This window comes from Mytilus trossulus, chromosome 3 (assembly GCF_036588685.1).
Source record: "Mytilus trossulus isolate FHL-02 chromosome 3, PNRI_Mtr1.1.1.hap1, whole genome shotgun sequence".
Taxonomy (NCBI): domain Eukaryota; kingdom Metazoa; phylum Mollusca; class Bivalvia; order Mytilida; family Mytilidae; genus Mytilus; species Mytilus trossulus.
The window spans coordinates 16,513,049-16,526,656 of record NC_086375.1 but is presented as its reverse complement, the minus strand read 5'-3'; the positions used below and the strand labels follow the sequence as shown (position 1 = coordinate 16,526,656).

The following is a 13,608-nucleotide window of genomic DNA, read 5'->3' as shown; positions in this document are numbered from 1 at the left end:
GTGGAGTAATTTACAATTTAGAATATTGTTATTATGTGTTTATTTATTTTCTTAAATAAATGTTGAAAACATGATAATTTTTCATTTTTAGTAATTAGAAAAAAAAGGGTTTTGTAGACCTATAATAATGATGCTTTCTAAATGTTTGTCCAGAACTATGTCTGCTCTTTTTTCTTGACCAACACTTGATATAGTCATGGATGGTTGGTTTAGATGGTCACTACTTTTTGTGAAGTTGTTTGAAGGAAATTGAAATCTATAACCAAAAGTTATTTTAAAACTGTGAACACTAATATCATGAATATTGTTTTGACAAAATCCTGTTCATGCTACATTTTTTGTACATGTGGAGGAATTAAACATTTAAAATTATTTAATTAGTAATTTTAAGGGAAGTTAGCTTTTTTTTGTTATTATCTTGAATATTACTATAGATAGAGATAAACTGTAAACCGCGATAATGTACAGCAGAGTAAGACCTAAAAATAAGTCAACATGACCAAAATGGTCAATTGACCCCCTAGGGAGTTATTGCCCTTTTTAGTCAATTTTTAACAATTTTCACTTACATTTTCCACTGAATCTATTGGGCCAAGTTAATTATAGATAGAGATAATTGTAAGCAGCAAGAATGTTTAGAAAAGTAGATCTACAAACACATCCCCATCACCAAAACACAATTTTTCATAAATCCATCTGTGTCCTTTGTTTAATATTCACATAGACCAAGTTGAGCGACACAGGCTCTTTGGAGCCTCTAGTTCGAATTCCAGATGTCAGGATTTAAATTTCTTTAAATTCGGTACCTCAGGATTTCATATTTTTACACCCAGGATTCTAGTCGGGATGAGGACCCCTCTCAACATCCATCATACAATTAAAGGAGGAAGTAGTTACTGTAGTATAATTGCCAATGAACTTATCCACCAGAGATCAAATGATGTAGATGTAAGCAACTTAAGTTGCTGTACTATTGGGTTAATAACTTATAATCTGTAGCCTAAAGCACAGGCATTTATGGAGTGGACCCCCTTTTTTTTATACGACCGCAAAAAATTAAAAATGTTTGGTTGTATATTGGTATCTTCGTCTGCGTTGTCGTCTGCGTCGTCGTCGTCTTCATTCAAGGTTTATGACCACAAAGGGAAGGTTGGGATTTTTTGGGAGTTTTGGTCCCAACAGATAAGGAATTAGGGGCCAAAAAGGGCCCTAATAAGCATTTTCTTGGTTTTCGCACTATAACTTTAGTTTAAGTAAGTTGAAAAAAACGTTTAGGAATTAGGGGCCCAAATAAGCATTATTCTTGGTTTTCCCACAATTTTATGTTACAGTTTAATGTTAGATCCTTTGGGCCCTTATTCCTAAACTGTTGGGACCAAATCTCCCAAAATCAATCCCAACCTTCCTTTTATGGTTATTAACCTTTTGTTAAAATTTCATAGATTTCTATTCACTTTTACTAAAGTTAGAGTGTGAAAACTAAAAGTATTTGGACGACAACGCAGACGACAACGCCAACGTGATACCAATATACGACCAAAAATTTGATTTTTGCGGTCGTATAATAAGGGGCCCAAAGGGTTCAAAATTAAACTTTGTTTGATTTCATCATAAAATAAATAATTGGGGTTCTTTGATATGCCCAATCTAACTTTGTATGGAGATTCTTAATTTTTGGTCCCGTTTTCAATGTCTCCAAAGGGTCCATAATTAAACTTGGTTTGATTTTAACAAGTTTGATTTTAACAAAAATTGAATCCTTTGAGTTCATTGATATGCTGAATCTAAAAATGTACTTAAGATTTTTGATAATTGGCCCTGTTTTCAAGTTGGTCAAAATTGGGGTCCAAAAGTAAACTTTGTTTGATTTTTATCAAAAATTGAATAATTGGGGTTCTTTGATATGCCAAATCTAATTGTGTATGTAGATTCTTGATTTTTGGCCCATTTTCAAATTGGTCTACATTAAAGTCCAAAGGGTCCAAAATTAAACTGAGTTTGATTTTAACAAAAATTGAATTCTTGGGCTTCTTTGATATGCTGAATCTAAACATGTACTTAGATTTTTGATTATGGGTCTAGTTTTCAAGTTGGTCCAAATCAGGATCCAAAATTATTATATTAAGTATTGTGCAATTGCAAGAAATTTTCAATTGCACAGTATTCAGCAATAGCTATAAATCTTCAATTGCACAGTATTCAGCAATAGCAAGTATTTTCAATTGCACAGTATTGCCCAATAGCAAGTATTTTCAATTGCACAGTATTGCGCAATAGCAAGAAATATCTAATTGCACAACATTGCACAATAGCAAGAAATTTTCAATTGAAGTTATCTTTCTTTATCCAGAAAAGTAGTTGAATCAACTTAAACCATTGTTTTATACAATATACAATGTATATTCACTTTTACTACCAACTGATAAATTAAAACAATCTTTACCATTCAGTGATAACAAGCACTTTTTTTACATTTTAATATTTTATGATGTATTTAAATGAATAGTTATTGTTGCAAACTCCATTAGAAATTTGAATTGAGATCAGTTTTGGAATAAAGGAAAGGGGGATGTGAAAAAAAGTTGGGGGTGGGGGTGGTCAATTTTCCCTGCTGAGCATCAGGTTTATACTTGTATTGTTCAATTGCATCGAAAAGACTTTTAATACCTTAAATAAGTAAACTAAGTTAATTTGACTTGAAATATGAAAAAAAAATACTTATTCATAAATACATGACTGTTAGCCACCACTACATGGGGTCAGAACCTGTAGCCTGAAGGTCAATGTCATTAACTCTATTGCATACCCAGATTCATAAAAACATGATAGTTAACACTAATACATGAGGGCAGAATATTTACCCTAGAGGTGATAGTATATAGTGCTATTGCATACCCTGATTCATAAGCATGATTGATAGCCACCAATATACAAGGTAATAATCTCTCAGATGCATAACCAGGTTCTCATTTTGTTTTGGCAATTAGTCCAAAACCTGACATTTCTTTATTCATGATTTACAAGTAAAGTAAGGGAGGTAAATACAAAAACATACCCAACAGTGTTATGTTAATTTTTTTTGAATTACCTCCCTTACACTGCTTTTAAATTGTCTTAATTGTCAAAAAAAATTAGTTTCCACCTTTTGTTGCCCCTAATTCCAACATTTTTTAGCCATAATACCCCAAATTCAGTACTTGTATGGAAACTTGTGGTATTATTTCAGAGAGATACATAAACTTAAACACAAGTTATTGTTTGAAAACTACAAAAATTGTTATTTTGAGCCCCCTTTTTTTTGGCCACTTATGCCTAGCTATTGGGAATATAACCTCCAAAACCAATACTAACTATCCCTTCATGGTATGGAAACTTCATACACTTAAACACTAGTTATTGTTTGAAAACTACAAAAATGCTTATTTTGGGCCACCTTTTTGGCCTCTAATTCCAAAACTATTGGGACCATAACCAAAAACTAAATCAATCCCAACCTTCCTTTAGTAGTAATGGACCTCCTGGTAAAGATCCATTCATTCAAACTAAAGTTATTGTCCAGAAACTAAATATGTCATCGGACGACGACGACGCAGACGACGACATGATAGCATTATACGTTAAATACCAATATATATGGCATATCAAAACCTAGGACATTCAATGCAAACTCACAAGTCAATCAAAGTGCTTGTCAGCATAGAAGGATGAATATTGCGTAAATTTGTCAGTGGAGAGTAGAATTAAATATTGCATTGTCAATATAAAGTATTGGTTGTAGTTCATTCAACTTCATTTCTAGACATAAGAAGATCACTCCAATTTTTAAAGATGACTTTAGCAATGACATTATTTATATTTTTAGAACATATATTAGATTTCTGCACCTTGCAAAATTAATGTAATTTTCTTGACAGGTATAACATCGTTTTGTGACTTGAATATCTAAGCATGTATATTACATTGATCTACTTCTGGAAATGTTAATGGATATGATGTATATAATCAGTGGCAGATCCAGAAATTTTCAAAAGTGGGGCCCACTGACTGACCTAAAAGGGGGTCGCTCCAGTCACGCTTCAGTGATTCCCTATATAAGCAATCAAATTTTTCCCAAAAAAGGGGGGCCCGGGCCCCCTGCCCCCCCCCCTAAATCCGCCTCTGAGACTGTTGTGATCAATGCACTATATTTTGTCTATCAAAGAGGTAGTTATAAGTATAGGAAGATAAAGATATCGAGTCAGTAACCACAGGCACTTGCCTTAGAAAAAAAAATCCTATATGAAAACAAATTCCTATATACCTATTTTTCTGAGACAAGTGACATAGGGTTTTGATTGCATTTCATGCAATTTGTACCCCAAAACAAACTGTTCGACGCCAAAGCTAAAAAGACAATCAGACAACAGTAAACAAAACACAACATAGAAACCCAAAGACTAATCAACACGAACCCCACAAAAAAATGGGAGTGATCTCAAGTGTTCAGGAAAGGTAAGCAGTTCCTGTCCCACATGTAGCACCCGTTGTAGCTCATGTAAGTACAAACCCGGTGATTAGTCTTATTCGTAAGGTCAAATTTGAGGATAAGAGGACAGTATTGTAGAATTTTATAACATACTGAACAAAATAGTTGGACAAACTTCTGAACGTGAGATGCAAAATGAATGATGTCCTCAGTTGGTTTTTTTTAAATTTGGGTGGTTTATGTTTGTGTTTGTGTGTAGTGATGTAACTTTGAGACATTATGTACGCAAATGAGGGCTCAAAATTGGTAAAACCACTCGCACATGTTTGATACCTGTGTCAATTTAGATACAGTTAGACCTTGTGTTTTTTTTCTAGTTTGCTGTTGTCTTTCAGTCCTTGTACGACTATTTTTCTGGGAAGTTGGGTAGTGTCTCTTGTAATGTCCAATATAATTGTAAATTCCTGCTTTACTTTTTACTCTCTTGCGTGTGTGGGGTATAGGCGTTTTTTGTTTACAAATGCTGAAAAATGTAAATAGTTGTTTTTTCAGAAGGGAAGTGAAAAAAAATGGTTTGTTTCCTTTGAAAATAATAAATTATAAAATAAACTATATCTTGTTTTTGCATAGAAAATGTGGGTGATGTCCCCGCTTGATTATAACGTTTTAACTTGAGGGACATAACTCAAGAACCGTAGAAGTGAGGTTACCCAAAGTTTTTATTGATTTGCGTTTTGTGGTGATATTAAGTTTCATAACATTTAGCTGAGGCAAACTAAAGCTAGAGAACAGAAACGAAAATTCAGCATTTGTTTCCATTTACAAAGGGTCTGAACTCTAGAACTTAAAAAGTGATGCCACCAAAAGTCAAAGTTGATCTGTGGTATTAAGCATTGTGTATAAGTTGCATAACATTTGGTTAAGGAAAACTAAAGTTAGAGAACGGAAACGAAACATTTCGCAATTTTACCAATGGTATAATATAAAGGGTCAAAACTCTAGTACGGTAAAAGTGACACCACCTATCTATGTTTTGTGGTAATAAACATAGTTTATAAGTTTCATAACAATTTGTTTGAGGCAAACTCAAGTTAGAGAACGGAATTCAATTTTGGGACGGATGGACATACAAGGATAAAACTTAATGTGCCGTCCGCATTTTCCCGACAAACAATTGGTTGGTGCCTCGAGAGTAACAAGGCCTCGTGTGTTTGAATGGGGACATACATTTTTGGAATATTTTGTTTAAAATTATAATCCTGGTACTTTTGATAACTATTTACACCACTGGGTCGATGCCACTGCTGGTGGACGTTTCGTCCCCGAGGGTATCACCAGCCCAGTAGTCAGCACTTCGGTGTTGACATGAATATCAATTATATGGTCATTTTTATAAATTAACTGTTTACAAAACTTTAAATTTTTCGAAAAACTAAGGATTTTCTTACCCCAGGAGGAGATTACCTTAGCCGTATTTGGCACAACTTTTTAGAATTTTGGGTCCTCAATGCTCTTCAACTTTGTATTTGTTTGGCTTTTTAAACTGTTTTGATCTGGGCGTCACTGATGAGTCTTATGTTGACGAAACGCGCGGCTGGCGTTTAAAATTATAATCCTGGTACTTTTGATAACTATTGTCTAATTATGCCTCATTTATGGACATTATGTTGTATGGCCTGTGCGTCCGTTCGTTACGGTCTGTCCCGCTTCAGGTGAAAGTTTTGGTTTAGGTAGTTTTTGATGAAGTTGAAGTCCAATCAACTTCAAACTTAGTACACATGCTCCCTATGATATGATCTTTCTAATTTTAATGCCAACTAATAGAACCCCCCCCCCCCCCCCCCCATTTTCACGGTCCATTGAACATAGAAAATGATAGTCAGATTGGGCATCCATGTACTATGGACACATTTTTGTCTTAGTAATATTTTACAAGTAGATATAGGAAGATGTGGTGTGAGTGCCAATGAGACAACTCTCCATCCAAATAACAATTTAAAAATTAAACCATTATAGGTTAAAGTACGGCCTTCAACACGGAGCCTTGGCTCACACCGAACAACAAGCTATAAAGGGCCCCAAAATTACTAGTTTAAAACCATTCAAACGGGAAAACCAACGGTCTAATCTATATAAACAAAACGAGAAACGAGAAACACGTATATATTACATAAACAAACGACAACTACTGTACATCAGATTCCTGACTTAGGACAGGTGCAAATGTTAAGTGTCTATTTAACTTTGGATTTCGTACAGTTTATAATTTGAAGAGCTGTTTCCAAAAAGTAACTAGTAAAACTATATCAATTTTTTAAACCATTTTAGTGTTGATTTTTGTCTATTAATATTTCATTTTGTTGAAAGTCTATATTTCATATTTAAGTATAGAAAGCTATTTTTCCAGAGACTAGTGTATGTGGAAATTTCCTCCCTGTATCTCTTTGAGTTTTGATATATTTATTTAGTGACATATAATATGGTGTTATGCATCTCTGTTTTTGTTTAACAGTTGTTTGACAAATTAACTGTAAACGCTAAGATCACATCACCATGTAAATCTGTCAATTTTCCCTTAACTTTTGATCTTATTACACATCGATGATTGACGTGAATCTCGTGGGAGCGGTATTGTTCTATAAAACTTGGGAAGGTAAACACTCCTTTGGTTAATACACTGACCCATCTGTGTGAATTGACCTAATTAATTTACACAAGATGCACAGTTCCACAATATTTCGTGGATGTCGATTACATCATGATTGTAAGAAATTGATTCCTTGAAATTAGATTTTAACCTTGTCTTAATATTATAAATTGCTTAATACTTTCTTTGTCTCATTTATGTTCAAAGAATACACAATGAACACAAGACATTTTTATGATCTTTTTTGGTTGACAAATTAAAACATTGTGGATATTTTAGTGTAGGACACGTTTTTGTAAGTTTTTCCATCAAAAGAATAATGTAAAATTGTAATTTCCAAGATGACATTGTCTTGTTCACGAGATGACATTGTCTTGTTCACGGTTCGTTTATATTTTTGCTTATTTAGCAGAATCCCTTGTATGATCGTTTAATAGTTTAATATCAAAGGTACCAGGTTTATATGTATACGCAAGACGCGCGTTTCGTCTGATAAGACTCATCAGTGACGCTCAAATCAAAATATTTATGATTATTTATAAATCCAAACAAGTACAATGTCGAAGAGTATCGGGGACCCAAGTCTAACTGGTGTTTCACAACATTTTCACAACATCGATGTATTTGTTGACTTTACGGTTTGTTGTCAAGAATTTTAATTGAATAAAATATATGATTTTTTCCTAACTATTTGTTGTTGTTGCTATAAGAAACTCTTTAGGCGACGAACAAAAAATTACCAGCCGTAGCAACAAAAACAAATCTTATACCAACATGTTTGACCTAGTGAAATTACACAATACAATTGATCAATGACTTACAGATGAAACAATAGAGACAACAGCTGTATCATTGTATACTGCTACATTGTACTTGAAATCCAAATATATATGCTAAATAAAGTCAGACTTTGACAAACCATCGACAACTTATTTAACTCCAAGCTATTTAATATTTTTATTTATTATAAATATCGGTGACCTCCACGTCATTGAGACTCTTGTAAAATAGGTATCAAATTAGCAATCATACCACATCTCAGTTTTATGATGAAAAACGATGTTCCATTGTCATGGTTTACTTTTTTTAATGTAAGCTAGCGTCATTCCATCTTCGCTATCCGTGAAGAGAATGGGAGTGGATAGTTCCCTTGGCTAGCGAGGATGGTATCATTCCCGTATTGGAATTTACACGAATATAATTATTTAGGTATATTGCAAAGTCCTTGTCCAAGATCATGGTGGTATCATGACATAATTTGTAAAACTAGACAGAAAACAAAATACATTATTTCTACAGTTCTACATTGATTTTGGGTGCTTGCATTGATTTCCATAAATGATATCAACAATATCTTTGTTAAATTATATTTATTTTTTAATAATATAAAACATAGTTTAACTAATATACATAACATTGTGTGTCAAATCTACTTCAGATAGCATTTTTTGTCTGATTTACATATAACCCTGAGTTCTATGATTAACATAATCATGATAATGGTGATTATTTTTATCTTTCTCCTTCTGTCTGAAAGTGTACAGAGATCTGAATGACGTATAACAAAATTTAATAAAAAGAAGACTAAAAACTTGTACAAAGTATTTTACAATTTAATATTCAACATTATGATGAATGTACACATTGAAGCACTATAATTTTTACACAATATAATTTTACAAACTGTGCTAACAAATTCCGTAAAACTATTTACAAAAATAACGAATGGATTTCGTGTCAACGTTCGGAATGTATTTAAATAAGCTAATAATAGAAAAAAATATCAGCATATTTTAAAATCAATTGTCTTGGCCTACATACATGTATATAACATATTTTCAAAACATGATCCTACTCTAAAATCAACATCTAAAAACTATTTACAATTTCTAAAATCTAATAAAAATGTCACATTTCATGTAAAATAAAACAACATCCTTCAACAATTAACATGGAAAATGGTTAAAATGGATTTCATTTAACACGTAAATTGAATTTATTGTTTTAAAATTTTCAACAAGAACTTAAATAATGCTCACTATTTAAAACTTGAATTTGTTCTCAACTAAACATATTTCATTCATCTCGCGAATTGATTGTCCCTGAAGTCATTTTTAGTTGTTTTTTTTGGTGACCGCCTTGAATTCGTATTTTCCTGGAAAGTTCAATCGTTTCACCACTTGCAAGCTCAAACTGTCGGAAAGTTCTATCGTTACGCGACTTGCAAGCTCAAATTGTCGGGAAGTTCTACTGTTTCACCACTTGCAAGCTCAAATTGTCGGACAGTTCTATCGTTTCACCACTTGCAAGCTCAAATTGTCGGAAAGTTCTATCGCTACACGACTGCAAGCTAAAAATTGTTAGAAAGTTCTTACGTCAACTTACACTGTTGAAAAGTTCAATACACAACTTTTAAGCTCACAATATTGAAAAGTTCAAGACATTACTTTCAAGCTCAAAATGCATGTTCTTGTGCTTCGTTCTTTGGACAATACTTGATGGTATGGGCTTCGTCTCCTGTTTTTCCGCACAGGGGGCACGTGTATTTCCTAAGAACTGGACAAGTGGTTTTCCCGTCTCCGTCTTTCAAAACATGGCTTGTATAAACGGCGGTGGATTCTCCGTTATTCTTACAGAAAACACAATTCTTCTTAGACTTTGCTCTTCTTAATGCCTTCTTTTTTTCCTTGAACGCCATTACCTCCAGAACAATTGGGTTGTTTTCCTTTTTAACACTAATCCTGTCGTGGACACTTTGCCTCCTAAGTTGAACTTGATATGCGTCTAAATCGTCCAAGTCACATTCAAATCCATTTCTCCTGAATTCATTTACTTCGAGCGCACCTCTGCGAATACTATCCAAGTTCTGGGTCTGTTCTTCAGAATCAAATATATCACGACGTGTGTCCAAGTAGTTGGTGGTGTCCATAAATCCATCGTTGAAATCTTCGTCAGAAATTACTGGTAAAATTAAACTCTCCAAAAATTTAAAGTTACTACACATTCCGTTGTCATTTTGTGTATTCCATAAACAATTGTTATTTTCTTCTCCAAAACTTGGCTGATATTGATTCAGGAAAGCCATTTTGACATTCAAAGGTAAAATGTTGACAGTGACAGTGGACTTTTTCAGTGATGACTTCTCGTGCTTGTAATGGTTCGGTGATTAGAAACTTTCGATTTAATAAGTTAGTGGGCGTGGCTTAAAAATGAGGAATCGTTTGATCCTTGAGTATTGTGGACGTGTATAATTACCACCCATGGCATCACTCAACACTCGTACTCGCGTTAATTGTTTACAATAAACAAAAAATTAAGTTAACACTTTTGCTCTGCGACACAGAGGCACTGCGGGGATCAACGAGTTTTAATTAGTCAAAGCTGAGAAAATGTTTGTTTTTATTGCACATTATCAGATTATATATTAGCATCACATACGATAATTTAACGACAAATTAAATCTGCGCCCAATAAAACTCAATTTATGTCTGTCTGAGATTATGTAATAATTCATAAATTATAAAAACATAGTAATATTACTTACAAAAAATTAAAAGTAAGAGTATTAATATGAAAAGAAAACCATCGGTAAAAAAAAACACAACTAAAAATATTTTTTTTTTCAAGAATTTTTAAACAGATGAAAAAAAGTGAAAAGATGCACGTTAAAAATAGTTCTTACTTTTGCAGAATTTGAATACGATGTATTCTTGATTACAAATTATTTCCGACAGAAAATGACTTATAGTAGGACAATCGTAAAAAAAAATCCGAAAACTTGTTATGCAGGGCTTTTTTTCCCTACCCAAAACATTTTATATAGGTGATTAAAAGACGTAACCTGGCTGCTTCAGTTATGTATTTTTTCTTTTGTTACTTTAGTTCTTAGATGTTCAGAACGGTGCTTTGCTATTACGCCAACTGGCATTTCATTTGCGTCAAAAAAATCTTTCATTTGCGCCAAAAATAAAACCTTGCGTTTGCGCCGTTTTACAGGTAAATACAGACAAATGCAGGCATATTATAATAGCCAAGGAAGCATTTTTAAAGTCGTTTGAAGAAAGGTGATTTTCTCCCAATTCTGAAACCTTTTTCGACATATGAGACGACATATACACAGAGGGCTATTGAAGAATTGTATTAGATTGCTAAAAAATAAACAACTCAATTCAGTAAAATCAGTTAAATAAAGGCAACAGTACTAGAAAACTGGCGCTGTTCAAAACTCGTAAATCCATAAACAAAAAACAAAATCGGGGTAACAAACTAAAACTGAGGGAAACGCATAAAAATATAAGAGGAGAACAACGACACAACATAAAACTGTAACACACACAGAAACGGACTCATCTTCGCTAGCCAAGGGTTACGATCCACTCCCGCTCTCTTCACGTGAAGATGGGATCCTGCTAACATGTTTACAGCAGATTTCAGTCAGTGTGTAGCTAATGGTCATATCTTTGGTTAGCTTGCTTGTGAGCTGTATCGTGAAGTCATTGTTAGGTAAGGTATACTACCCTCCTTTTAAAGTAGCTTATTCCCACAGAGAGATAGATTGGTTATCTGTTGGGCTAGTCTACTATTACGGTTCAGTTAACAAGCAAGCTAACCAAAGATATTACAATTAGTTACATTCTGACTGAAATCTGCTGTAACCCCGCCACATTATTTGTGTGTGTTCCTGTCCCAAGTCAGGAGCCTGTAAATTCAGTGGTTGTCGTTTGTTTATGTGTTACATATTTGTTTTTCGTTCATTTTTTTACATATATAAATAAGGCCGTTAGTTTTCTCGTTTAAATTGTTTTACATTGTCTTATCGGGGCCTTTTATAGCTGACTATGCAGTATGGGCTTTGCTCATTGTTGAAGGACGTACGGTAACCTATAGTTGTTAATGTCTGTGTCATTTTGGTCTTTTGTGGATAGCTGTATCATTGGCAATCATTCCACAATTCATCTTCTTTTATATACATGCATGTGTAATGAATATTTAACTTTTCCTATATACATTACCTGTAAAATGGCGCAAATGAAGTTTTTATTTGTTGACGCAAATGAAATATAACCTTGTGGCGCAAATGAATAATTCGATATTTTTAAAATTGGCGGAAATGCAATGCGCCCGTTCAGAAACTCCATTTTATCGTTATATAAGCCGACAGGACCAAGGCATTGTAAATTGAAACGGGTACGGTATGTGCTGAAAAATTCAGGAAAAACGATTCATTGAAAAGTTTAACAACAAATAACACTGCAATAAATAATAATTTAAACAGGCATATTCCCTCGGGTTTGGATTTCACAATATAATGATGAAAACCTCCGCTCCAGAATTTCCATCCTTTTATATCTTATGTCGCTGTTCTGGCCACGTTCCAACTTGTCGATCATTGTTTGTTCCTTTCTCCCTCTGTTTTTTTTCTCCTTGTAGTTTTTGGCCTTCCTCTAGTTCTCTTCCCTTCCATGGCCATTTGTAGTCGGTTACATAACTGTTGTTGCATCTTTCACGCCTTTAAACACCGTTGTCCTATCCATGCCCACCGTCATCTTCTGATGTAAGCAATTTCATTTACTGTTTTGTTTTAGGCATTTGTGTTGTACGGTATTAAGTTTAATACTTTATGGAAAGGGTTCCGTCATTATTCAATATGCTTTTTTCGCTTGGGTTTATTTTTCTCTATTTTTTTATGTTCCCTATTTATCTTTAGTGTAGGCCCAATTTTTCTGTAAACCACATTTAAGAAACAGTCGGTTATATTTGCTTCCCATTTATTCTTATTTTCCACATCGTTTTTGTCCATGCATACAATACTACAGTAACAGTACTTAATATATATGCTGCCCCTCTTTTCTTATTTTCATGTCGAAAAAAAAGTTGGAATATTACGGAATATTTACTAACAAATGTAAATCACCAAAAAAATGGATACATACCCTCGGTAGCTATTGAATATTGTCGGGGAAAGCAGATTACAGGAATTATATGTAATTATTGCCAATTTGGATTTTAAAGTATTTGTTGTGTAAACTTCTTGGAGGGTAGACCTGGTAGACCACCTTGCTAATGAGAGGCTTGATAACGAAGTTTCAATGTTTTAAAGTAACTTCCCGGCTAATTGTTAGTCTTTGTCCTTCGTCCTTTTATCTTTGAATCGTCATTAACATAAAAAAAAGAGTCGTCCGACAGTTCTGGTCTAAATAAATCGTTCCCGTGCCACGATCTTGACATTCTGAACATTCTGTGTACTACTTTCACATTTCTCTATCGTTCACGTTTTACAAGATGATAGACACCCCTATGTTCGTTTTAGTCTTGGCAGCCATGTTGGTTGTCATGCAAGACATCGGACACATTTTAATACAACTTTCTTTAGGGGAGATTATAGTCGAGTGGTTCCATTTGGTCATGAAGTTTCAAAGGATTTTTTGGATGGCCTCTATTGTATCAACCTACCTATTGTATTTATTGTAAACTTGTTCTCGTCCTAAATATGCAT

General features: G+C 33.7%; 1 protein-coding gene across 1 annotated transcript; it reads right to left on the bottom strand.

Annotated features, from left to right (window-relative positions):
* Positions 1–8,711: 8,711 nt before the first annotated feature.
* Positions 8,712–10,311, bottom strand: LOC134710260 (uncharacterized). The gene has a single exon (XM_063570539.1). It carries the CDS (start codon positions 10,195–10,197, stop codon positions 9,568–9,570), a length of 630 nt encoding a protein of 209 aa, XP_063426609.1. The 5' UTR covers positions 10,198–10,311; the 3' UTR covers positions 8,712–9,567.
* Between the last annotated feature and the right edge of the window lie 3,297 nt (positions 10,312–13,608).

Excerpts from the sequence above, each read along its gene's own strand:
- LOC134710260 (XM_063570539.1), bottom strand. The coding sequence starts at position 10,197 with ATGGCTTTCCTGAATCAATATCAGCCAAGTTTTGGAGAAGAAAATAAC.